At 46.7% G+C, this 25,659-nt stretch overlaps 1 protein-coding gene across 2 annotated transcripts; it reads right to left on the bottom strand.

Moving 5' to 3' along the window:
- Positions 1-1,056: 1,056 nt before the first annotated feature.
- On the bottom strand, positions 1,057-25,659 carry PLA1A (phospholipase A1 member A). Of its 2 annotated transcripts, none has more exons than XM_084616691.1 (12): positions 25,541-25,659; positions 24,671-24,843; positions 20,031-20,232; positions 17,675-17,852; positions 16,381-16,489; positions 14,866-14,967; positions 12,613-12,702; positions 10,634-10,801; positions 8,948-9,037; positions 6,177-6,285; positions 3,718-3,882; positions 1,057-1,563 (listed from the first exon to the last, which is right to left on the bottom strand). In XM_084616691.1, the coding sequence occupies exons 2-12, from the start codon at positions 24,762-24,764 to the stop codon at positions 1,479-1,481; spliced, it is 1,392 nt and encodes a 463-aa protein (XP_084472817.1). In that variant the 5' UTR covers positions 24,765-24,843; positions 25,541-25,659; the 3' UTR covers positions 1,057-1,478. The 2 variants fall into 2 exon arrangements, with proteins under 2 accessions (XP_084472817.1, XP_084472818.1); XM_084616692.1 differs by having other exon boundaries at positions 24,671-24,812; positions 25,541-25,658.

Here is a 25,659-nt window from a genome sequence, read left to right as displayed (position 1 = left end):
GCTGGAATACTGTGTCCTGTTCTGGTGTCCACAGTTCAAGAAGATGTTGACAAGCTGGAGGGGGTTCAGGGAAGAGCCACATGAATGATTAAAGGATTAGAAAACATGCCTGATAGTGACAGACTCCTATAAACTGGATGGGCAAGTGCTGTCCCAAGGGATGAGTGCAGAACCCCAGTCTTGTAAGGTTCTTTCTTCACTCCCTTCCCTCCCCAGCACACCTGTAGGGTTCTGAATCTTGTCAAGGTGGGGAAGCCTCCTGGCTCCAGATGAAGGCCTCTCCTTTGCTTTTGTCCTGACTTGCTTCTGCTGGCCAGCTGTCCTCTTGACCTCTGTGTTCTGTTTCTTTCATGTCAGGAAGGGGCTTCTCCACCCCCAGTCTGTCTGTCTGGTGGGGTGGCCAATTCAGGGGTTAGAACCCTGATGTTCTGAGGTATTTATTAAAATATGTTTGTTTAGGAAAACCCTGTGAAAAGGGCATGGCCCTAAAAGAGACTGAGAGTCTACTGCCAGGAAAGGCCTGTGTGTCCAGGCGCAGGGGCACTCTCCCAAGGCTAGATGCAAAGCTCTTGCAGAAGAAGTTATGGAAGGACTGTCCAGCCCTCGGAGCAGAGCTCTCTCACTGACTCCTCTGAATGTATCTCTTGATCTCCAGCTGCCAGGGCTATTGGGCATCTAAATGTAGATGGGTTCCTGAATCAGGGCTGTTCCTTACTTTTCAGAGTGTTTTTTTCTTACTAATAAATGGTCTGTTTTAATATATGAACACTCCTGGCGCTGATAAATCTGAGTATCCAGGAACAGGACACATCAACTTTGCCAAAGAGACATATCACAAAATTACAATCAGATAGCCAGAATAGCAGCTGGAGTCTTGTCATGATAAGAGAAAACAGATCGATGCTGATTACACTGCAGGACCACTCATGAAATCAAGAGGGCCTCAGACTCTGTAGGCATCCATGGCCTGGACTAGTTATTTTCACATCTATGTGTGTGTGTGTTGCTAGGGGAATGACTCCTTCCCATAAAAAACCGGAGCCACACTGCTGCACGTTCTCTAATAACAATAATACTTCGCATGTCTGCGGCGTTTAATGGGAAGATCTCAAAGCACTTTAGAAACATTAAGGAATTAACCAACTGTCACAATCCTCCTGAGAGATGAGCATTATCAGCCCCTTTTGACAGAGGGGGAAACCAAGATTAAACGATTTGTCCAAGGTCTCACAATGGCGCATTTGTAGAGCTGGGAATAGAGGCCACAAGTCCTAACTGCCAATCAGCTGCTCTATTTGACCATAGTCTTTCCTTTCAGCAGAGCATTTCTCTTCCCAGAGCTGTTATTCATTCTGTCCCCAAGGTGGGTTGATGAAAAATCCAACTGGTTCTGTCCTATTTGGAGGAAGCATCGTCCAGAGGGAGGAAGTAAATGTTGGAGCCCAGTATTGTGCCTGTGCACACTCCAGGGGACTTTCCTATGCACAGGGCACCACCAGGTCATGTTCAAGGGGCCTGCTTGCTGTCAGGGACAGATGCTGAGACAGGCAAAATATCTTCTCACTGTGAGAGAAGCACACAGGAGTTAGGCAAATCTTAAAACAACCAAGGGCGAGAACCTGCTGGTGTCAAAGGACTAGCCCCAGAGGGGCTCTCTCTGATCTCCACCTCTTGCGGTCGCTGCTGCATTAGTTAGGGGAGTCTCAGATTTTGTGTTTCTCTGCGAGGACAGTGTGTTGAGGAATATGGGCTTCCACAGGGTGCCAGGCCAATACACATGGAATTGGCATCACACGCTGAAGCCTCAAATTTGGCTTTGACATTGTACCCAAACATTCAGAGGTGATGGGCCAGATTGTACCATCTAGGCACAGTCCTGACTGGGGGGTGCTGTGGAAGGGGAAGCCCAATGCTTCCCAGAACTCCAGCATGCAAGGGATCACAGCTGCTGCACCAGCCTTTTAGAAGGTGCAGCATGTGCTCCCCTGTGTGTCCAGCTGGTCCTTGCAAGCTGGTGTGGAGGACATAAGGTCATGACTCTTCCACTCCCCTAGCACCTTTGTGGGTCTTTTGCTCTCCAGGGGGCGCTGGAAAGGAACAGTCCTCAAAAGAACTCTGGAGGAACAATAGTACCTTCTCTCCGTGTGGGGGTCTGAGAGTGGGGCGGCTTCTTGTGTCCTCTCCTGCTTATGCACCTGTACAAAGGCCCAGCTCTGTTTAGCTTTCAGGTGGGTGGGCTCTCTAGGCATAAAATGAGGAGCATGTCTCCTAATGACTATGGGGTGCAGTCAAAAGGGCTGCTTAGGGTATATCAAGGACTGTGTTGGAAGTGCAAGCTATCACTTTAAGTGTGTGGGGGGGGAGGGGGGTTCCTGGTCCTGCATGTAGGCTAGTGGGCTCTGTAGCAAAGCATGCAATCAGTCAGACTGGAAAGAGCCAGCTTAAAGAAAGGTGGGGTGAAGTGTGCCTCTCTGCCTTAGGGAGCAGCCTGCTTTGTCTCACTCTGTTTTTGGGATCATGTGTGTTATTGTTCTGAATTCTAAACAATAAAGTAGTGTTACGTTGCAACCTTCCATTGAGAGTATTTACGTTTATATCTAACTTCTCTGTGTGGATGCTGGGAACACAACACTGGTTGTCGGGAATGTTGCATTAGGGTGAGAACCTCATCCAGGTTAGATGGGTTTGCTTTTGGTTACTCCTGCTTTCAAGATGCTAACTAGGGCTGGATGTTAACTACAGTTCTGCAAATAATGGATTTTTTGGTTCAGAGGCTGAATTTAAAAATTTAAAATCCAGGGAAAATAATCTAGTCTTCTTGAAATGAAACCAATTTTTTCAATTTTTTTTGCCAAAAAAAACCCCAAACCTGTCGAAATGCATTGTTTGGTGACAAAATAATTTGTAAAAAAAAAAAAGAAAACCCCCAAACATTTGTCCCGCTCTAATGGTTACTGGTTCACAGTCTCTGGCACAGCCGCACAGACAATGCCACCTGGCAGCAAAATGGCTGCCCTGGGCCCAGACATCAGAAGCTCCCCCTGATTTCAGAACAATCAAGGCCCTATGCTGACAGGTGCTCAGTAGGTGCTCGCTTCTTCTCCAGAAGAGACCCAAAGTGAGTGGGATAGGGTGGAGAGGGCAGATGAGGACAAAAAGAATGAGCCCTAATAGAAATGACCAGTGCAGATTTTCTTTGGCAGCTCTTCACTGTTGCTCTAAGCCCCCTGGTGGGGCTCCGATTGGAGCAGCAGCCTTTTCCCTCACAGCAGCAGGGTCTAGCTCAGCTAGATCACAGGGGATAGATGGAGATAGGGACCATAACTCAGGTGGTTCTCTCTCACACCCATAGGGTATATAGGACAATTTTCCAGGGGCCTTTTCCTCTCCAAGAAGCAGTGGGGCTCGTCCGTTAAAATCAGGGGGTGTCTCCCATGTAATTCATTTCCTGAATTGTCTCTATGTGTGTGCATGCAAAGGAAGGGTTGGGGGCCTTTGTGGCACCTCAGCCCTTCCCCAATATTTCCTTCATTTCTGCTGTATGTGGTACCCAGCAACAGCCAGAGAAGACAAAGGGGAGAAGCTCTAACTAACATGCTTAGCTTCTGTGTGACTCCAAGAGAAGCTAGGCTCTCGCACAGGGTGAGAAGCCGAAGCATTGAGCAGGCCAATAAGGCTCTCTGGCTGGAGTGAGATAAAGGGATGTCTCCTGCTTACCGATTACCGACAGGCAGTGCGGTTGTACAGAATTTGCCAACGATGATGGCCTTGTCCTTCTTCCAGATCTGCAACTTGGGGAGATACTTCAGCATTACCACCTCTATCTGGCACAGTGGGACTGGATGAGCTAGCACCCCTTTGCCCAGCTGCTGCTGCTTAGGTCTGCAAGGCAGAGGGAGGGATGTGAATGAGAACAAGGGGCCAAACCACAGTAGCGTGTGAGTATGCAAGGGAGGATGGAGTCACAGGTGTCTACTGAAACATTGGAGATGGTGGGGTTGTTAACAGGAACCCTCATAGCACTTGGTGAGATCTAAGGATCCTTCTATGGCAATCTTACACTTCATGAGAGGTGGGAGGCTCTGCCCCAATAGACCCCTCTCCTATTCCAGGGGGATCTCTGTTATATGCCCTTCCTCTTCAAAGGCTGGAGAATGTGTGGGTATGGATGTGTATCTTTCTTCTTATACCACATGATTAAAGCAGCTCCCCCAGATCAGCAAATGTTCACTCCTCTGTTCCTCTGTCTTGTAATCCTATCCTGACACTCCATCAAATACAGCACTAAACATTGCACAGATGGCCAGGAGCATTATGAAGTGGGCAAAGTGTGGGGTGGGGGATGTTGCCTTCTTTGAAACATCAGGTGCTGGCCACTGCCAGCAAGAGGGTAATGGACTGTAAGGACTATTGATCAGATCCACTAAGACAAAGCCTGTTTTATAAAGAACAATGAGGCCTATTAATCCCTACTGTAATAGCATTGATTTTAGTGGAGTTACATGGGAAGGAATTTGGCTCACTGTGTCTGGTTTGCAGTTCTCAGAAAATAAGAGAAATGCATGTCAAGAAAATGTAAAACAAACCAAGGGAAATCCTTCTTTCTGCAGCATGTATTCAACGTGTGGGATGCACCCCCACAAACAGGAAGAGAGTCACTGGGTTTCAAAGAGGGTTGGTTAATTGTATCACCAGTAATCCTGTGTGCGGGGAACTCTGTTTGACTTTAATGGGAGTGCTGTGGGCGGAGGCTCTGCGGGACTGAGCGCATGATAGCCAAACATTTCAAAGCTGGGTGTCTACAGTTAGGGTCCTAACTCCATATTTAGGCATGAAAAACCCCCCAACATGTTTTCAGCAGTGCTGAGCACCCACAAATCCTACTGAAGTCCCTGGGAGCTGCTGAGCATTTAGCATGCTTGCAAGTCTGGTCACCTATTTAAGTGCGGATTGGATACAGATACAAATTTTGTATTCTCAGACAGCTCTATCTGTAACCCAACCAATTCCCACGTGTCCTGTCCTTCTTGAGCTCACACACCACCTGGTGGACATACTTAAATGACCCGAATGGCTGTTGGTCTCAAATAGTCATAACTGAGCCACCAAGGTTTAGAGTAGAGCGGGGCCCAGATCCAAGCACCCACACACACGTTGTTGGGAAATGTAGACCTGGCTTTAAACTTTCCTGGGCTGAACTTGCCTGTAACTCAGAGGTTTGATTTGCATCTGTTCAAGCTCCCGAAGGTTGGCTGCTTATCTGAATTCATCTAAACTTCTTTGGTCTGCAACATTAGGCTGGAAATCAGTGGAGATTTAAATGCTTCTTGTTACTGGCCAGGCTGGAAATCCCCTAGAAACAGCCCCTCCCTGAGTATGTCAGACCTGCTGCTCTTGGTCCCAGGCATAGAGGCAGCATACTTCAAAGGTCCGGACCAGACTTTGTGCTGAGCGGAGTTTCTGCTCAGCTCAACAGAAAGGGGCCATCTGGGAGCTAGCTCTAGTGCTGCTCTGGCCTGGGCCCCTTGCACACATCCTGCATCATGCTCTGCTCTCTTCCTCCCTGCCCCACCTTGCCTATTGTGCTGGGGGTCGAGGGGAGGGACAAAGCTGTAGGAACCAGCAAGACTGGCTCTGTGCCTGCTGGGCACTCTTCTTTACTGGGGAAATCCCAGAGGAGTTAGCACACAGGGCAGGGAGAGGTCAAAGAATCTGGCCCTTTAATTCAAGATACAATTTGGGGGAAGATGGCACGTTCCAGATGGATCTTACTGTCCTGAACCTGCCTCTGTCCCCAGCCTCAGTGGATTCTCCTCTCCCAGGTTCATTGCTGAGTAACTGCAGTTACAACGGATTAGTTAACCTATGTCCTGCTGCACACAAATGCTTCTGTCCCTACTGCCATTTTCAACTCACATCTCAGGGTCATCAGGACAGCTGCCTGATGAGTCAGGTATGTATGGCCAGAGTCTGGTTGGTATTTGCTAGATGTCCGTCTCTTTGCCAGCAGTTCGGTTATCAACTACTCAGTTACATTACCAGGACACCTGGTGGTGATTGCATGTGGTCATTTGTGCTACTGCTATGCACGTACATGGCTTAGAAAGACATCCTTGCTCCTGCAACAAGGAAGACGAGGGAGTAAAGACAGGTCAGAGGTACACATTGTCACTCACATGGTGATCTTCACGCTGGCTGTAGAATTGCTGCTGCGGAAGGTGATCTCAAGGTTGGTGACCAAGCTTCTCCTCTGCTGCAAGTGAAACTCCACCAGGCTGTGGTACACTGGGCAACAGACAGCACACGACAGAATGAGGGCACAAGTCCCTGGCTGTAGGGGACAATTTCCTGGTGCAAGTGCTAGAGGAGCCAACTAGGGGGGGAGCTTTTCTTGACCTGCTGCTTACAAACCGGGAAGAATTAGTGGGGGAAGCAAAAGTGGATGGGAATCTGGGAGATAGATGGAGACAGTGACCATGAGTTGGTTGAGTTCAGGATCCTAACACAGGGAAGAAAGGAGAGCAGCAGGATATGGACCCTGGACTTCAGGAAAGACTTCGACTCCCTCAGGGAACGGATGGGTAGGATCCCCTGGGGGACTAACATGAAGGGGAAAGGAGTCCAGGAGAGCTGGCTGTATTTCAAGGAATCCCTATTGAGGTTACAGGGACAAACCATCCCAACATGTCGAAAGAATAGTAAATATGGCAGGCGACCAGCTTGGCTTAACCGTGAAATCCTAGCAGATCTTAAACATAAAAAAGAAGCTTACAAGAAGTGGAAGGTTGGACATATGACCAGGGAAGAGTATAAAAATATTGCTCGGGCACGTAGGAATGAAATCAGGAGGGCCAAATTGCACCTGGAGCTGCAGCTAGCAAGAGATGTTAAGAGTAACAAGAAGGGTTTCTTCAGGTATGTTGGCAACAAGAAGAAAGTCAAGGAAAGCGTGGGCCCCTTACTGAATGAGGGAGGCAACCTAGCGACAGAGGATGTGGAAAAAGCTAAGGTACTCAATGCTTCTTTTGCCTCTGTCTTCAGAAACAAGGTCAGCTCCCAGACTGCTGCACTGGGCATCACAGCATGGGGAGTAGATGGCCAGCCCTCTGTGGAGAAAGAGGTGGTTAGGGACTATTTAGAAAAGCTGGACGTGCACAAGTCCATGGGGCTGGACTCGTTGCATCCAAGAGTGCTAAAGGAATTGGCGGCTGTGATTGCAGAGCCATTGGCCATTATCTTTGAAAACTCGTGGCGAACGGGGGAAGTCCCGGATGACTGGAAAAAGGCTAATGTAGTGCCAATCTTTAAAAAAGGGAAGGAGGAGGATCCTGGGAACTACAGGCTGGATATGAGTCAGCAGTGTGCCCTTGTTGCCAAGAAGGCCAATGGCATTTTGGGATGTATAAGTAGGGGCATAGCGAGCAGATCGAGGGACGTGATTGTCCCCCTCTATTCGACATTGGTGAAGCCTCATCTGGAGTACTGTGTCCAGTTTTGGGCCCCACACTACAAGAAGGATGTGGATAAATTGGAGAGAGTCCAGTGAAGGGCAACAAAAATGATTAGGGGTCTGGAACACATGACTTATGAGGAGAGGCTGAGGGAACTGGGATTATTTAGTCTGCAGAAGAGAAGAATGAGGGGGTAATTTGATAGCCGCTTTCAACTACCTGAGAGTTGGTTCAACTTCCAGAGAGGATGGTTCTAGACTATTCTCAGTGGTAGAAGAGGACAGGACAAGGAGTAATGGTCTCAAGTTGCAGTGGGGTAGGTTTAGGTTGGATATTAGGAAAAAAAATTTCACTAGGAGGGTGATGAAACACTGGAATGCGTTACCTAGGGAGGTGGTAGAATCTCCTTCCTTAGAAGTTTTTAAGGTCAGGCTTGACAAAGTCCTGGCTGGGATGATTTAATTGGGGATTGGTCCTGCTTTGAGCAGGGGGTTGGACTAGATGACCTCCTGAGGTCCCTTCCAACCCGGATATTCTATGACCATGCCTTCAGCATTAACCCTCGCCTTGTAGCAATGGGAGGGCTGTCTGTCCTCACCCCCTGCCTGCTATGACCTCTCCAGCACCGTATGGAGAAGATTAAGCAGAGCTTTGACATAAAAAGGGAACAGGCTGCCTGGTCGATTGGACATATTTGTTTACTGACAAAACTCCATTCCTCACCGTTCTGTTCTGAGAGTGAGAGTCAGACAGACACAGACAGAGCCAGAGAGGGGGAAGGGTGGCAGAGAGAAAATGAAGGTGTCGGTGGGAGCCATCGGGCCTATGTCTGCTCTCATATTGGTGTAAATCAGGGGTAACTCCACCGAGACCAGTGGAGTTACACTGGTGGAAATGCAAGAAGAATCAGGCCTCTTATCCTCGATAGCCTCATTTCATGCCACACTCCTGGAGACTAAGGGCCAGATCTCAAATGCCTTCTAGGGCCAATTTCTACTCTCAGGTACACCTGTGGAAAATGGAGTATCTCACCAGGAGCCATTGGGTATTGAACTGGATGGAGAAGCTGGCCCATAACTCAGAATAGGACAGTGGCTTGGGTTAGCCCAGCATTTGTAACAGTGATGTTCTGCAGCTGGTGAAAGCAGTGCCCCTTGCCAATGTACAGCTGCTGAAGGAGGCCTAGGGATAGGGAGACTTGCTGAGGAGCATGTGAGAGGGGCACAGCAATGTCTGTTATCCCTCGCTGAGGAACATGGCACAGAACAATACAGCACTTCTGCAGCAGGTATTGAGGGATTTACAGAAGCTACCATGAAGCCAGATACCCCCTTAATCCATTTCTCAGAGCCCCCTGCAGTTTCCATGGGGAGCAGGGGAAGGACTGACACATTCCAGGCAACCAGAGTGACTCTCTTCAGGAGCACTGGCATAAATGGAAAGTCTCCACAGTTCATTCATGCCACCAGCCTGGCTTCCTTCTCTTTGCTACTTACTGCAGTATGGGGCTGAGGAGGCGGTCACCAAGTAAACCTTCACCTCCTCGGGGAGCTTTGTCACGCTGACTCCACCGCGCTCCAGCAGCCCTAGGGGAAGAAATGAAACCAAGGTGGAAGGGGAAAGGCCCTGAGGGAATGGTTGGCAGGAACACCTGATTCACTTCTCACCTATCCCACTATTTTGATGTGGATCAAAATAGTGTTTACTAACCCCCTGCGTCAGTGAGATCAGGACCAGGCTCACAGTGTCTGCATCCCAGCTACTCTCCATTGCAGGGTTTCACCAGCACACCCAGTGTCACACCACTGTGACCACTAGGACAGCCAGCAGTAAGGAGAGTCACCAGGGCATCCAGGCATGCTCCATGACGACACCATTGTAGCCTCTGGGCCTGATTCCCCACGGCCCTGCAGTCTGTGCCATCCTTTGCACCTGTCCCAAATGAGTGTAAAAAGGCTTCCCAGTCAGGGTGGTACAGTTTCACCCTCACTTTGTGCAGTGTGTACCTAGGGAAACCAGGCTGGCTGTGCTGGGGGGAGGGCTAGTGACTCCTCTGGTGCTGGAGGAATGCACAACAGAACGTGCCATGCCTTTCAGGGGCAAAATGCTTCCAGTCAGTGGCTTTCCAGTGACGCACCTCCTTGCACCCCCCAGCACAGCTCAGCCTCAGGGGAGAGGAAGAGAGTTTTCCCAGTACTGGAATGCAGCCACCTCTGGGGTGAACAGAGATACTGCTGACCAGCATACTGCTGTAGGAGCAATGGGTGAATATCAAACGGGTTGAAGTTTAGGTTCAGCTCAGTTTAGGGTAAACACTGACTGCTTCTCTGAACTAGCCAAACTTTTTGACTTCAGTGCACATTGGTTAGACAGGTAAGTGAACAGCGTCTCCTATTGAAACTGCAGGGGGGAATGTAAGGGCTTATCCACAAACATTATGTGGCAAGCTGGGGTGTAAATCTACCCTGCACTAGCTTGCTGCGCACTAAGTGTCCGTGTGGACCCTGCTGATACGCACTAACGGTTCATTTGTGCACTTTGATTTACTCCCATTTCATCAAAGTGCAGTAAGGAGCTGTTAATGCACATCAGCAGGGTCCACAACAGCTCCTTACTGTGCTTTGATGAAATGGGAGTAAACCAAAGTGCACAAATGAACCGTTAGTGTGTATCAGCAGGGTCCACACGGACACTTAGTGCGCAGCAGGCTAGTGCAGGATAGATTTACACCCCAGCTTGCTGTGAACTAAGTGTTAGTGTAGACAAGCCCTGAGCAGGAATTCAATGACTCACATTGGAATTTGGCCAGGAGACTAGAGTTGGTCCCAAACCACAGAATTTGATTCCAGATCTGAACTCCGGTTTCTAACCTGCCCCAAGTTCAGAGGAATTCGGATTCAGCCCATTCAGAGGGAGGGGCCAGCTGCAAATCTGACCTTTTGCAGACTTTGGCAGGGGGCTAGATCTGGGGTATTTGTTCAGATTCATTTCCTGCCCTTATGGAATGTACCATAGGGTGTTCAATGGCCGTAGGTGTTCACAACCTTAGTTTTACATCTCACCCCACAGCTGAAATCCAGTAGTTCCTGACCATTCCCAGCTCAAAAAAATCCAATCAAAGACCTTCAGGTTTCTACTCTCCTCTCCCTTTGGGCAGTGGAGTTCCCAGGCTGGTATCATACCTATTCTGGGACAGGAGAGCAGGAAAGGATTGAAACATTCCAGGCAGTGGCCAGCAAGGAAATTTTCATGACTTGAGCATGGAAATGCCATCATAGGACAGGAATTCTCCAGGGCATTGACATAGAGATGTACCGCCCTCATATGATCACAGATCAGATAGTTATACCCTGCAAGATAAAGCAAGACTACAGGTAAGGGGACCATGAAGGGACTGACCTCTTGATCCAATATGGACTCTGCATTTCTAAGGAGCCCAGCACAGTAATAGCTAGGGTGCAAGTTAAGAAACTTTATTCTGTCTGCGAAGGACACATCAGGTACAATTTTCAAAAGTGCCTAAGCAATTTAGGCATCCAAGTCCCACTGAAAATCAAGTCACTTAGGCGACTTTGAAAATTTTATCCAAAATCCCCTCCACTCATCCTTTCCTGGGCAGCTGTGGACTAAGTAAAAGGCTGCAATTCAGGTGTCATAGGTATTAGCTCCGAGTTCTGCCTCTAACTCACTGTGTGACTGAGCAATTCACTTGACCTCTGTGCCTCAGTTTCCCCAATCTAGAAAATGAAGCTACAGATACTCATCCATCTTTATAAAATGCTCTGAGACCTGTGGCTGGAGAGCCCTATATATGGTGAATTCTAAGGCCTAATCCACATTAGAAAAGGTTTGCTAGCAAAGCTGCACTGACAAGCCCTCTCAGTTTAGATGCAGCATATGCCAGAAGAAAAGGTTTTTTTGCTGTTATAGCTTATACTGGTTCCCCAAATGAAATAAGAGATACTGGCTGTTAGGATAGAGATATTCAGGCCTGTCTGGAAAGGCCTATACTTTAAGAATTTAGGTATGTTTATAATTTAGCTAGTTATAGAGGTATAAAAAAAGAATCAAAGTCACTGTCTGACTGTATAAGGCCTTTTTCACTGTGACAGTCTGAGGCCCTGTTCTTAGGCCAAAGCCTTTGGCTAAGCAGCAGAGGCAGCCATAAGCTGGGAAGCAACCCGCGTTCTAAACTAGTCACATTGAAATAAGGTGCTACTGGGCTGTTAGGAATACACTCCTGCCCTGATAATGCCTATCGCCTCCAGAGAAAGGAAAGTGCCTAGAAGATGTAAAAGGAAATTTAGGTTGATAGCTTCCTGTCTGGCAGGAACTCACTTATCAGTAGCTGGGATATGAAATCCTCATTTCTTTATTGTTCTCTCACTATAGTCCCCATTTCCATATTGTTTGTCTGTATAATCTGTCTGGTTCTGTGATTGTCTGCTGTATAATTAATTTTGCTGGGTGTAAACTAATTAAGGTGGTGGGATATAATTGGTTAAATCATCATGTTTCAATATGTTAGGATTGGTTAGTTAAATTTCAGTAGAATGATTGGTTAAGGTATAGCTAAGAATATTACTATATAAATTAGGGGAAAACAGGAAGTAAGTTGGGATTTGAAAATAAGGAAAAGGGAACTTGGATTTAAGCTTTCTGGAAATTCACCCCAATAAACATTGAATTGTTTTCACCTTTGGACTTTAGGTATTGTTGCTCTCTGTTCATGTGAGAAGGACCAGGGAAGTGAGAAGGTGAAGAAATAAACCCCCTTACACTGGCAAAATGACTTTTTTTGCTGGTAGAGCTGCATTTACACTAGGGCTTTTGCTGGTATAGAAATATCACTTAAAAAAATCACGCCCTGGGTACAGGCAAAAGTTTCTAGTGGAAACCTGGCCTCAGGGTGCTTTGCGTTTCAGCTGTTATGTTGTTGCATAACCATAGATAGTGTTATCTGGTTATTCTTCTTCTCTGAATGCTGAGAGGCAGCTTGGGCAAGATTGCTTGTCCTTTATACATCTACTGTCCTGCTGTAATGTCTGCCATACCCCTGCCCTGGCTCAGGTGGGAACTGTTAGTCAAGCAGTAGCTTTACAGGCTGACTGATTGGAATGAAGGGAATGTCCCTTGACAACTTGCCGTGAATCCTTCTCACCTGAGGAGATGAACCGGGGGCATCCAGGTTGGTCTTTGCCTCCATTAATGAAATAATCAATATGGCCTACAGGAATCCGGATACCAAAATCTGAAAGGAGAAAAAAAAAAACCACCCCACTGAGCTGTTATTCTTGCTCCTCCTTCTCTAGGGAAACATTCTAGAGGAAGCTGCTAGTTTCCATGTTCCAAGGTCCTAAGAACAGGATGTACTTAACAGTATCCGAGCTGGCCCCAGGCCCACACACAATATGGTGGTTTCTTCACCAGACTAAGGGAGAATTTTAGGTGTCTTGCCAACTGTTTTCACTGTACAGATTCCTCCATGCTTCAGTACATAGGGATGGGAGCAGAGTGTTCACCTGGGCCTTTGTTTTAATGGGACTTTCACACTAAAGGAAACTGAAAGTGAGAAACCTTAATTTGGAAAATGATTCTCTGGTCACCTTTTTGTGGTTTTTCCCTTTACCCTTTGCAGAGATCGGCAACTGAATTAGAAGTTGTTTCCCCCTCCCTCATGGTCTACCCTGCCTGATCCCCTGTGATGTAAGTGTCCTGGCTTTGTGACTTCACAGGGTGTTTCCCCACAAAATGACTGTGAGGTCATCAGTCACCATTATGACTTCTCTGCAAGAGAAGGTGATGGGCTGTGATGAAGGGCAAAACTTTTTCCATGTTCTTGTCCTGCATAATTATCTGTGAGAGGCAGTGATATATAGCAGTTAGAGCACAGGAACGGGAGTCAGGAGGCCTAGATTCCATGTCTAGCCCTGCCACTGATGCTCTCTGTATTTTTTGGACACATCACTTAATGTCTCTGGGCAACAGTTTCCCCCGCGCTGTAAAATGGAAATGATACTGACTTACCTCCCGGCAGTTATGAAGCTTAATTAATAAATCTCTATAAAGAGCTCTGTGGTCTTCAGGGGGAAGGTGCTACAGAAAGGTGCAAAGCATTATATTCTATAATATCTTCCATCTAAATTGGCCTCTAAGCACTTTAGAAAGGTTACTAAGTAATTGTACTATCTCTGGGTCTGATTCTGCTGTTGCTTACAGCAGAATAAATGTGAAGTAACTCCCCTGAAGTCAGTGGAAGTAGGAGCAGTGAGGCCCTACATACTCACAGGAATCACTGGGAACATCAGAGCCCATCAGCATGGCATAACAGTTTAGGAGAGGAAGTGAAGAAGAATCATAGAATATTGAATTGAAATCTCCAGGGGCATTTTGGGAGCAGTATGCAATGATCAGAGAGGACATAAGGTGAGGTCTTGCACCCCAATCTTTGCAAAAGGTGCCAGGGAATCTTTAATGGCAATATATTGTCAGGTTGCATGGAAATTGAAAGGGAACCTTCTCCCCTGCCCAATGTTGAAGGAACTGGACTATTTGTTTCTGCAGAAACAAACAATCTTCTCCTGGCAAAAGCAGGAGTATGCTGAGCTGGTCCCACCAGAAGCTCTGTGTTCCTCCACCTGACTTGCTGCCCATTCATTGATCCTGCTGCTTTCAGATGCTGGGGATGAAGAGACAAAGGGAAGAGCAGTACTTGAGAGTTTTGACATCATAAATTTCCCTAGTGTAGACACAGACAATGTAATTCTCAGAGGTGCTATTGTTGGTGGGGCTTCTAGTATAGACAAAACTCTCATGGCCAGATTTTTACTATCATTTGAGTTAAGCCTTCTGGAAAGCTAATCTAACCAAAACACAACTACATCCTACTGTGAGACTTGAACCTATTATCTTCTGACCTAGAAGGAAGAGCCACCAAGGGCCAGATTAACCCAACACTGGGTCCTAGGCAAACATACTTTCTGGGCCCATCTTCTAATAGAAAAGAGCGCTATAGTCCACTCACCGCAGCTGGGCTGACCATGCTGTAGACCTGCCAGGACTGGCTGCTGGTCTTGCCGCTGCTTGGGAGCGCTGCTCAGTGACAGGGGCAGCCAGGCCAAACTTGAGGGGCACTACAACCTGAAGCACCAGGTTGCAATGCCACTCACTCAAGTGAGTGAAGTTCAGTTGGCACATCAATTTGCATTAGTTAAAAAAAAACTACACCTCCCTCCTGCCCCCTCCCCAAAATGTGGGCCCTAAGTGGGTGCCTGGTTTGCCTATGTGTGAATCTGGCCTTGGAGTTAGCCACTGGGCCACACTAACAGCTATACACTAACCATGTTCCTGGTCATTAATGATGATGGCAGGGTGGGGAGAAGCAGTAGGCTGAAAAGAATAGAAACCAGATTACTGTCTGTATCAGTGTGAATGGCTTCCACAAAGAGAGCATCTCCAGGATCCAGGCGCTCCTCACGGCTGGCTTTTGTGTACTTGGGCCCCGCAGGATCCAGTCCTGTACCAAGATAGAACTAAAGTCTTAACAGCAGACACACTGCCACCCTCTTCCCCTTCAGGAGAACCAGTGCTGACTCTGGACCCAGCCTTGGGTTGGCAGAGTTTAGGTTAGCACCAAGAAACCCAGATGCTGATCCAAATATTTTCAGGCTGCAAATTGAACAGGAAATTGGGTATAATTGATTGTACACTTGTGAAATCACAGGTTAGGAATGAGTGGGGAAAAGGGGATTGTCAGAAGGTATTGATGCCTACAATTTACTTGGCAGAGGTAAAAGGGGAAAGGAAGAAAGTCACATTTGGCAACTGTTATAAGTTTAAGGGTCAGAAAGGGCAGAAGGCCCCGAATGTGAGATTGGTGAGCATGTAATTACTGGGGAGCAAAATGGTGCTACTTTTATAGGCCTGGTGAAGATGTAAATAAAAATGTTACTGTTGAAGATGAATCTCAAAAGACTTGAGGAAACAGGAAGAGCAATGCCAATTTCCCCTTCTGCTAAATACCTTGGGCCATAACATACAGATCTAACATCAGACTAAACTAATCATAATAATGTACATTTTTTAAAATATAGAGGAAGAGGATTGTGGTGCAGGTAGCTAGATGGACTGTCTTGTATGTAATGCACCTCTGAGTGTAAAGTGTGCCCTGGGACTGAGCTAGCTCAACATGGCAGCTCTATAGAATGAGTCACACACACTGTGCTCTCTCCTGGGAGCTGTACTGTTCCTTCTTGTTCTTCCTCAATCCGAAATAAAAGCTATTCATTTGAAAGCATGTCTTTTGTATTGGAAGCATAGGAGTGATCTTTGTGCTGAGGGGCCAGCAAGGACCATCTGACGCAAGCTTTTTTTGTGGTTCCCTTGGTACGAGGTCCAATTAGGCTTCCCAGCCAGGACATTTTTCCTCTAAGATGGTAGAAGCTCTGAGCTGAAAGGGTCAGCTCTTTATAATTCATTCCTATTGCTGTCAGTCACACACAATCCTTTGTTATTAGTCTGAACATACAAAACTATTCAAGCATTAATGCTTTGATTCCCATGGGGTCTAGATTTCCCCATCATTACTGATGGTGCAGTGACAACTGGTCTCCACCCACCCAGTGAGTGGTGTGAATTCTATTATTTGACTGTGTGTGAAAATGTTACAGGCTCTTCACGGTCTGAACAGTGAGTCCTGCAAGTGAAATCCTGTGCTCAGAGGGTTGCTGGCCATTATTCCAAGAATAAAAAAAAACCAAAACACACACAAACACATTCCTGAACTGCTCTGTAGCTCAGAAGTACCCACAAGCCCAAGACTTCTCAGCTAAAGAACCATTATCAAACCCTTTCCATCAACCTTGACATGCTCTTTCTGTCCTCACAATTCAGGGCCATTGGGTCCAGGATTCTCCCAATGTTACAATACCTGTAATCCTTCCCAGCTGGCCTCCATGGAACTGCCCCACCAGACCTGCAACATGTGCTCCAAGGCTCACTCCAATGAAGTGCACAGATGTCCCTGACACTCCAAGTACCTGAGGAGTGAATAATAGTTAATACTTTTCATCCCAGGGTCTCAAAGCACTTTTCAGAGGCAAATCACTATTATTTACCCCCATTTTACAGATAGGAAATCAGAGACACAGGGAAGAGTGATCTACCCAGTCACAGCAGATCAGCGAGTGGCAAAGCCTGGTTTGCTGACCTCCTGTCCTGTGCACTGCTCCTGGGCTGCACTGCTTTTCTCAGTGCATAAGGTGGTTAACCAGAGAGAAGTGAAGAGTGGTTGATATTGTCCTTACTTGGTTTTTTGACATATTGATCATGGACACAAGATCACTCCAAGTCAGAGCAGTCATCTCCTCCAGCCCCCTACATACTCTGTTCCCTCCCCTCGGGTTATCTTCTGTGGGAAGTGCTCCAGAGTGAACCTCCTAGTTGGGTGACACTACCCCCAACACCTGGATGTCCCTTCAGCAGGACCAAGAAGGACAAGGTCTCTCTCCTAGCTTTGTCACCTCCCCACCCCATGCTGATGTTGTTTTCTCTTGTTGTTTCATTGGTTTTAGTTGCATAGGTTAGATTCCATTGACTTGAATGGGACTTAACCACTTACGTCAGTGTTTTCTGAATAAGGGTCAATATGATGTGATATGATACCACGTGCCCTAGTTAATACAATGGGATGCAACAGATACAGGGCAACACATTCTGAGGCAATACAGTATTATGGGACAGGACACACCACGTTTATCCTACCACCTTGCCTTTGATAGTGTTTGAGACCCACTTTTCACAGATGTAAACGATGACATAAGGGGAAAGCAATGGAGGATCAAGGCCAGTGCCTGCAATATGTGAGGATACAATACTGTGCAGGGCCTGTGATATAGGCAGGACAATGCAATATAGTGAAACACAATGCTATACAATAGGGTAAGTGAGAGGGGTCAAGAGGTGGAGAAAGGCAGAGTCCTTAGTACACAGACCCATGGAGTGATGGGTTGGAGCAGCAGATGAGAGCTCAATGCACAGCTGGGCTGTGATACTCAGGAGGAAGAGGATCTGGGAAGATGGAGATTCTGTTTCACCACTGCAGTGAGCTTATTATGGAATAAACAAAGGTCAGAGTAGAAGCTACTGTCTGGGTTGGTTTGCATTCACACCCATTTCTGTCCCTTGGCTATGCTCCTCCCACCCAGACATTCATTTCCACCTACCAGCAACTTGCTGATGAAACGAGAGATCTCTATGCTCAGCTCCATGACATTTTCCACAGCACCAGGGTAGTTTCTTGTAGCTCCATAAACCCAGTCAACTGCGACCACATTCACCTTGGCAGCTCGGAATAATGCACCAATGAGTCCATTGATCCAGGAGGGCTTTGTGCCAAGTGCTCTGGTGAGCCATCAGAAATAAATATGTCAGATGCCTTCCAAAATGGGGCAAGCACACATGCAGACTTCCCCTCTGGGGTGGTGTAGCAAGGCTATGCTTCACTAGCACAGTACCTCCTGCTAGTCATCCTGGGAATCAGCTCTTCCATCCCAGAGCACCCTCTGCAGGCTGGTGTCTCACCTGCCGCTGGCCCCATGTCCCTCTCAGACCCCAGGGTTCTGCCCCAGCAGGACCCCCACACTCTGAGTTTCCCCTCCCAGGGGAACCTCCAACCCTCTAAACCCACCTTGCCTCAGTGGCTACTGCCAGTCATCATCTAGCTCCCACTCACTGAGGCAGACTGCAGTCTGTAATAGCCACTTATCACAGACAAGGGGGTAGGACCAGCTGCCTCTGCCTATTCCCAGGCTGCCCCTCTGCCTGCAGCCTGGGTGTTTATGAGGTTAGAGCTCCCTTTGCCCTTCTCTACCTCAGGTGCCTTGCTCTCAGGCAACTAGCCCTTCCCACTCCAGGGCTAGAATAAGACTCCTCTGCTTCTGGCCCACAGCCCTCTTATAAGGGCCAGCTGGGCCCTGATTGGGGCGTGGTCCCAGCTGTGGCTGCTTCCCGCAATCAGCCTAGCTTTTCCCCAGCTGTAGGCCTCTCCAGGGCTGCTTTAACCCCTTCAGGGCCGGAGCAGGGTGACTACCCGGCTACAGGTGGTATCTCAAAATCTCCCTGCTGGGACTGCCATACAGTAGGTGAAAGTTTTGTCTACTATCAGACTGCGCCAAACAGCCTTCCATCACTGCAGTTCACAGACTCTTTTCACCTATAACCATCCTGCCCATTATGAGTCAGAAAGAAATCAGACATTTACATGACCAAAACTAACACCTGCAGTGACAACAGCTTGAGTGAAATTGCCAGAGGTGTCAGTCTTGCTGTAGTGCTTAAGCTGATCACCAGCTGAGGTCAAGAAGAAATTTCCTTCCATAGACAGAGTATAGTCTAGCGAACAATGGGATAGAGGTGTAGGCACTAGGAGCTCCTAGTCTCAGCTCTGCTACCAGCTGGCTAAGAGACCTTGGGCAAGTCACATAGGCCCAGATTTTTAAAGGCATTTAGCGCTGGAACACCAAATTGATTTAGAAGCCTAAATCCCATTCTTAAAAGGGATTTAGGCACTTAAGAGCCAAAATCCTGTCAATTGTCCATGGTATTTGGATTTTGGCTGACAAGTCCCTAAATCCCTTTTAAAATGAGGTTTAGTCTCCTAAATCAATTGGGCATTACAATGCTGAGTGTAGCGATGCCTAAATACCTTGAAAAATTTGGGCTTTAAGCTTTCTGTGTCACAATTCCTCTTCCATAAAATGATATGTATTTACCTCTGGGTGTATTTTATTTATTGATTTCATTTTATAATGTCTCACCCTTCACGGAAATTAAACTAACATGATTTAAAATCAACTATGGGCTGGCTGATGCTCCCACAATAAAACAAACCCACCAAATGGCCACAGCTTTAAAAACCCTTGCTCAAACTCCCTGCCTCCAGGATGAGAAGAAGAAAGGTGGGTTTGGCAGGCTTCCTAGCAGGTTAAGAAATCCATGCACTGAATGGCTGGGGGGACAGAGGGAGAAAACTCCAAAGCAAAGACTCTTCATGAATAAAACTAGTAAAAAAACAGGGGGAAAGACCTAATTTTGGGAGGGGGTGGGGGGATATCCCTGTTTTTTAAAACCTGTGGATATTTGAAATTTTAACATTTAATTGAAAAGTTGAAATTTGAAGTATTTTGACCAGCTCTGCAGCTTGTCTCAAGATGAGGGTGAAAAAGTCACAAAAAGTATATTAACATTTTCTCCCTTTTTTCCTTTGGTTTAGAATTAGAAATGTTGACTAGATTTTTCACTGACATTTTGAAATTCAGGACTTTTGACATGGAATATCTTCCCCTCTGATGTAAGCACCTTGCCTGATTGTGGGTTATAAACTCTTTGGGGCAGGGAATATCATTTCATTCTGGGTTTGTGCCGTGCCTAGCACCAGGGGGTTCTGGTCCATGATCAATGCTCCTAGGTGCTATGGTAATACAAATAATAAATAATAATTGCTGAGGTATGACATGAGGAGAGAGAAGGAGATCTCTGAGGTCACTGGGACTGAAAGTGTCCAGCTCAGTTTATGCTTACCTGAAGCCATGGATTATTATTTTGGTGTCCAGGCTAGTATTGAAGTTGGAGTTCTTGATGTCATCGCCAAGTGATATCAGCTGCCCACAGCTGGGGTTTGAGGAGGTGAACAGAAGAAACTGGACTTTAAGTTTCCTGCCCTGTAAGAAGCTTGCAGTCTGAAAGTCAGAGCAGGGCTGTGCTGGGACATAGGTCTCATGCCCTGCAGTGAGAAAGAAACAAAAACATGCATGCCTCGTCTGTGTATGCCCACTGGGAAAGAGCAAATGGAGGGGAGGGGGACGATAGGCTTGTAGTTAGGGCACTGCACTGAGACATTGGTGAGTGGGGTACAGTTCTCTACTCTACCACAGCCTTCCAGTGTGATCTTCAGCAGGTCACTTAATTTTTCTGTGCCTCCATTTCCCATGTAAAATGAGGATAGTACTCTTGTGGCACTGAGGCCCGTTGATAGTTTGCTACTGTGTGTCAGCAACTCATCGGGCCTGACCTACTCACTGCACCTAACACACTGTTGTCATAATCTATCGTATACAAACGATAACATGCTGGTCCCAAAAAACATTGCATGGTATATGCACAGGGATATACAGAGAGTTATAAATATGTGCTGGAATTATGTTCTTAAAATGTGCTTGGCAAGCAATAAAAGAGTGTGTATTTGCTTTTCTGACCAGCCAGGCAGACACAATGAAGGTACATCTACATAAAAGGTAAACAGAGCTGACAAGTGTGGGAGAAAACAGCCTGGCATCTACACCCCAGCAGGAAAGAGAAACTGGGCTTCCTTTTCAAGAATACATTTCAAAGGTTTACCGGACTATGACAAGAGGGGGAGAGAACCACTAATTTAAGTTGTCCTTCACCTGAGGAGACAAAGAAACCAAGCACTTTGAGATATGAGAAGGGTCCTGGCTAAAAAACTGGTCAGCCAGACTGGAAGAAAGATGGGTGAGAAAAACTTCTTTGAACAAAGGACTCTAGTTTGTTAAGTTAGATCGAAGTCTTAGAAGCCTATTCTTACTTTTGTTTGCTTGTAACCATTTCTAGCTTTATTCCTTATACTTGGTATCACTTAAGCTGATACCCTTTTATTAATGAATGTACCTCTTTTTTTTTCACTATAAACCATCTCCATGCTTTGGTTGAAGTGGAGGGTTTGTCAACCCAAGTTAAGTTAATAAGTTGCTGTGTACTCTCTCTTTCAAGGAGCCGTGAACTAGATAAAGTTCTGTGAGGGGCTGAGCACGTCTCTGGGGAACTTGGGAATTGGGGTTCACTGATTGTTATCTGCTAGGCAAGGTTTGGACTGGCAAGAAGAGTTTGCTGGCAAGGCAGACAAGCTGGTGTGGCAGTGAGCTGACACACACAGCTCAGCTGCAGCAAAACTCTCATTTGCTGACGCTGCGGGGAGTAACAGTGATTCTCAGGCTTGGAAACCCCAGCAGATAGATCAGCTAGAGTTGTAACTATTCAGATTGTGACATTTTGGGGGCAGGGACAGTCTTTTGCTCCGTGTTTGTGCAGCACATGACACAATGAAGCTCTGATCATGAATGACTGGCTTCAGAAAGGCTCAGACTGTTGACATACCTCTGTGAAGCACATGTCCACTTTGGTCTGTGTAATTCTTGCATGTGTTTTTCCACCTCCACCCTCCAGCATACCTGGCTACTCTCTCTTAGTCACTGGAGATCTAGAGATGACTCTCTCCAGATCCTATCACCAACACAGTGAACACCAGCCAGAGAGGATCACTCGAGATCAAAGTAAGGTCCCTCTTCAGTCCCTTAAGGCAGAGCTCCAAGCCCCCACCTCCATGACAGCACATCTGCTACAGTGCCCCAAAGGGTTGTCTTTTATTCTGTGTGCTGCATTTGTCATTCTGAAAGCAGTATAAGCTCCCTGTCAACACAGGCGGTTATATTGGTCTAACTAGAGTGGTATAATTATATTGGTGTAGTTAGGCTGGTAAATTTCCCCACATAAGCAAGCCCTTAGTGTTTTGTTTAGTCCATCATCATAGTATGCAATCTGCCAGGTATATTGTGAAGTTAAGTATATTATTAGTTGTAAAGTGCTTTAAAATCTTTGCATGGAGAACACTACAGAAATACTATATTTTTATATGCTCAGTGACACTTTTACATGCACGTATATATTGTGCAGGAATGACACGGGTGACAATTTGAAAATGTGCCTCGTAGGTCATATTCATTCTTGGTGCAACTGTGACGCTCTGTACCTTGGAGGAACACCCTGCACCCCCACGTCCAACCTTATAATATGATTGTGTGGTATCCAGTGCAAAGTTTGTCATATCTGGTGTCTTCGGAAGGCTCATGATGCACTGAGCATTGTTGTTATAGTAATGTTATAGATTGTAATTTCATGTATATTGTTATGAGGCTGAAAATGTGTCCTCATGGCTTAAAACAAGCCCAGGCAAAACTCTCCAGGAGCAGAGGGGCAGTTCACACCTCATCAGGGCATGTATGAGACAAACCCAGCCTAGCCTCACAGGAACAAAGGACACTGGCCTAGGCAGCAACAATGGATCTGTTGGACTTTTGAGTGAGTCACCCCCCTTCCCTTGTCAGTTTGGGACTACGATGAGGTAATGCTAACCTGACTTGCGCTTCAAAGCCAAGAGGGAAGAAAGAACATGATAAAAGGGAGAGATGTTTGCCATGCTCTCTCTCTTCCACCTCCATCTACAGATACCATCCCCAAGCAACTGAAGTGCTGATCAAAGGGGAGAGCCTGGATGAAGGGCAAGCAGCCAGCCTCTGGTGAGAAGCATCTAAGTTTGTAAGGGCACTGAAAGTGTTAAGATCAGCTTAAAATGTGTTTTGCTTTTATTTCATTTGACCAAATCTGACTTGTGCTTTGACTTATAATGTGAAAGTAGAATGAATTATATTGAAATTATAATTCATTAAAGAAATGCTACTTGAAGGGTTTGTTGAAATATAATTGTCAGGAAGAGAAACATTAAGTAGTGTGAGACAATGGGTCCTCAAACTAATTAACTTAGAGCTCCTACTGAGCTAGGAGATTGGTAAACGTTAGTATGCAAATAAGATATGTATGTATATTTGTCAGTTTCTGCTTTCTTTTGTCTCTTATGTTAAATTGGCTTTGGCTTAGCTGTATAAATAGGTTATCTTGGGCCTCAGAGAGGGGCTCACATCTGGGTGCATTAGCAAGGTGCTTTGCTAATAAACAGAGTGGTCTGACAAATTATGTGAGTCCTGAATCTGACTTTGACAATAATCACTTAAAATCTATCTTTTGTAGTTAATAAATTTGTTGGTTTATTCTACCTGAAGCAGTGTGTTTGGTTTGAAGCATGTCAGAGACTCCACTTGAGATAACAAGCCTGGTATATATCAATTTCTTTGTTAAATTGACAAACTCATATAAGCTTGCAGCCTCCAGTGGGCATAACTGGACACTGCAAGACAAGGTTCCTAGGGTTGGGTCTAGGACTGGAGATATTGGCTAGTGTCATTTGGTTGTACATTCGGCTGGCCAAAAGTGCTCACTCATGTAGCTGGGAGCAGCTTACATGCTAGAGGCTGTGCATGTACAGCCCGGGAGTGGGGGTTCTCACAGCAGAGCAGGGTAAGGCTGGCTCCCAGAGTCGAGGATTGGAGTGACCTAGCGGATCACCGGTTCAGATAACACCAGGGGAACATCACAGCAACCCCACTGAAAAGCTTGACTCTTCCCCATGCTCAGTCTCTCGCCACTACACCCTAAACTTTCTTTCCTTCTCTAAACAACCTTACAAATCCCCTTACAAATCACTCATTATCCCAACTGAGGACACTAAAAAATATCCTGGAGGGACCATTGTTGAGTGATGCAAGAAACTGAGAGTCAAGAGACCGAGGGCCCAAGTCTCCCACTGCAGGATATGAGAATCTCCCACTGAAGTTTATTTGGGACTTACCCATGCCTGTGTGGATGGGGAAGGGAGAACTGAACCCAGGGATTGCATTTCTGACTGCAAGTGATCAATGGTATGACTGAGCAAGGCTGATTAGAAAGGACAGTCCTGTGCCTTCCATGAACGCCAATTGGCAGCAAATGAGGGAAGGAGCAGGGAGTTACAATGTAGGAAGTGCAGGTTCCATGGGATTTTAGCATAAGAGAACAGTTTTTCAGTGATTTTTTTTAAACCAACCATAGGGTCCCATATCTTCTTTCTTATTCCAGATCAGACATGCTCCGTTTTCAAGACAGAAGTCGGTTTTCTAATTTACTAAACCTGCCAAACTGAACATCCCATCTGGCACTTTCTACCTCATACTTAGCTACTTCTAATAAAAATGTTGCAATGTAAACTTAGTTGATCATTGGGTTGCTGTAATAACTTTTGTAAAGCCAAGTTGATGGACCTGCCTCACAGACACGTGTGGTGGAACCAATATGTTTGGGTAAGAAAGGGCCATTTCTACAGTCACTTTTCTTACCAAAACTCACTTGGCTCTAGCAGGGACCTGATGTACATGTTGGATTGTGTAGTATAGGGACCATCAATTGAATTCACTGCCAGAATCCACATCTGTCAAATCTTCCAATTCCTTGCCCACCACCTCTGGCGCATGAGCCTCTGCCAGTGCCCTCCTTACCTGCACATGCTGAGCTGAGCAGCAGGACAACGGCAAGAACGAAGAGAGACTTCCTCCTGGGATCCTCAGCCTTCTTCCTGCTCAATCTTCCCATGCTGCAATCCACAAGGCCTTCACCAGAGGCAAGGGAAAAGCAAGCTGTCTGCAACAGGAGCCTTCTGATCAGGTTGGTTCTGTTAATGTTTAATACAGCCTGTGTTTTTTGGAAAAACATGGGAGCCCTCACTTCTGCCCTTGCTTGATTATTGGCCAAAGTCACAGCAACAGGCATAGAACATTATTGATTCTCACATTAAGGACATTGAACCCACTCCCCTCTCCAAACAAACAGCCTCAGAAGTCAATTACTGGCATGATTAACTGTAGCTCAGTTCCTGTCATTGTAGTAATGATACAGTTCAGTAGCCCCTCCATCCAAAGTCCTTTTGACTGTTAATGAATCAAAGCCTCAGAGCTCCCTGGTAAGGTATGGAAGTATTGTCATCTCCATCTTATGGAGAGTGATGAAAATCAATTATTGGTTGGTAGCTTGAGATCACATATACCCAGCCCCCGAGCCAGCCCAGTGAATTCTATAATCTAAAGCAGTGGTTTTAAAACTTTTTTTCTGGTGACCCAGTTGAAGAAAATTGTTGATGCCCGGGACCCAATGGAGCTGAAGATGAAGGGTTTGGGGTGTAGGAGGGGTCTCCAGATTTGGGGGGGTTCAGGGGTGGGGCAGGGGGTTGGGGTGCAGGAGGGGGTCAAGGCTCTGGGCTGGGGGTGCAGGCTCTGGGGTGGGGCTTGGGATGGGAGGTTTGGGGTGCAGGAAGGGGCTCCAGGTTTGGAGGGGGCTCAGGGCTGGGTCAGGGGATTCGGGCGCGGGCTTACCTCAGCCGGCTCCCGGTCAATGGCGCAGCAGAGGTGCTGAGGCAGGCTTCCTGTCTGTCTTGGCACCACGGACCGCGCTGCGCCCTGGAAGCAGCAGCAGCAGGTCCGGTTCCTAGGCA

Source organism: Lepidochelys olivacea (genome assembly GCF_965140295.1).
Source record: "Lepidochelys olivacea isolate rLepOli2 genome assembly, chromosome: 1".
NCBI lineage: Eukaryota > Metazoa > Chordata > Testudines > Cheloniidae > Lepidochelys > Lepidochelys olivacea.
This window is presented reverse-complemented; position numbering and strand designations above follow the sequence as displayed.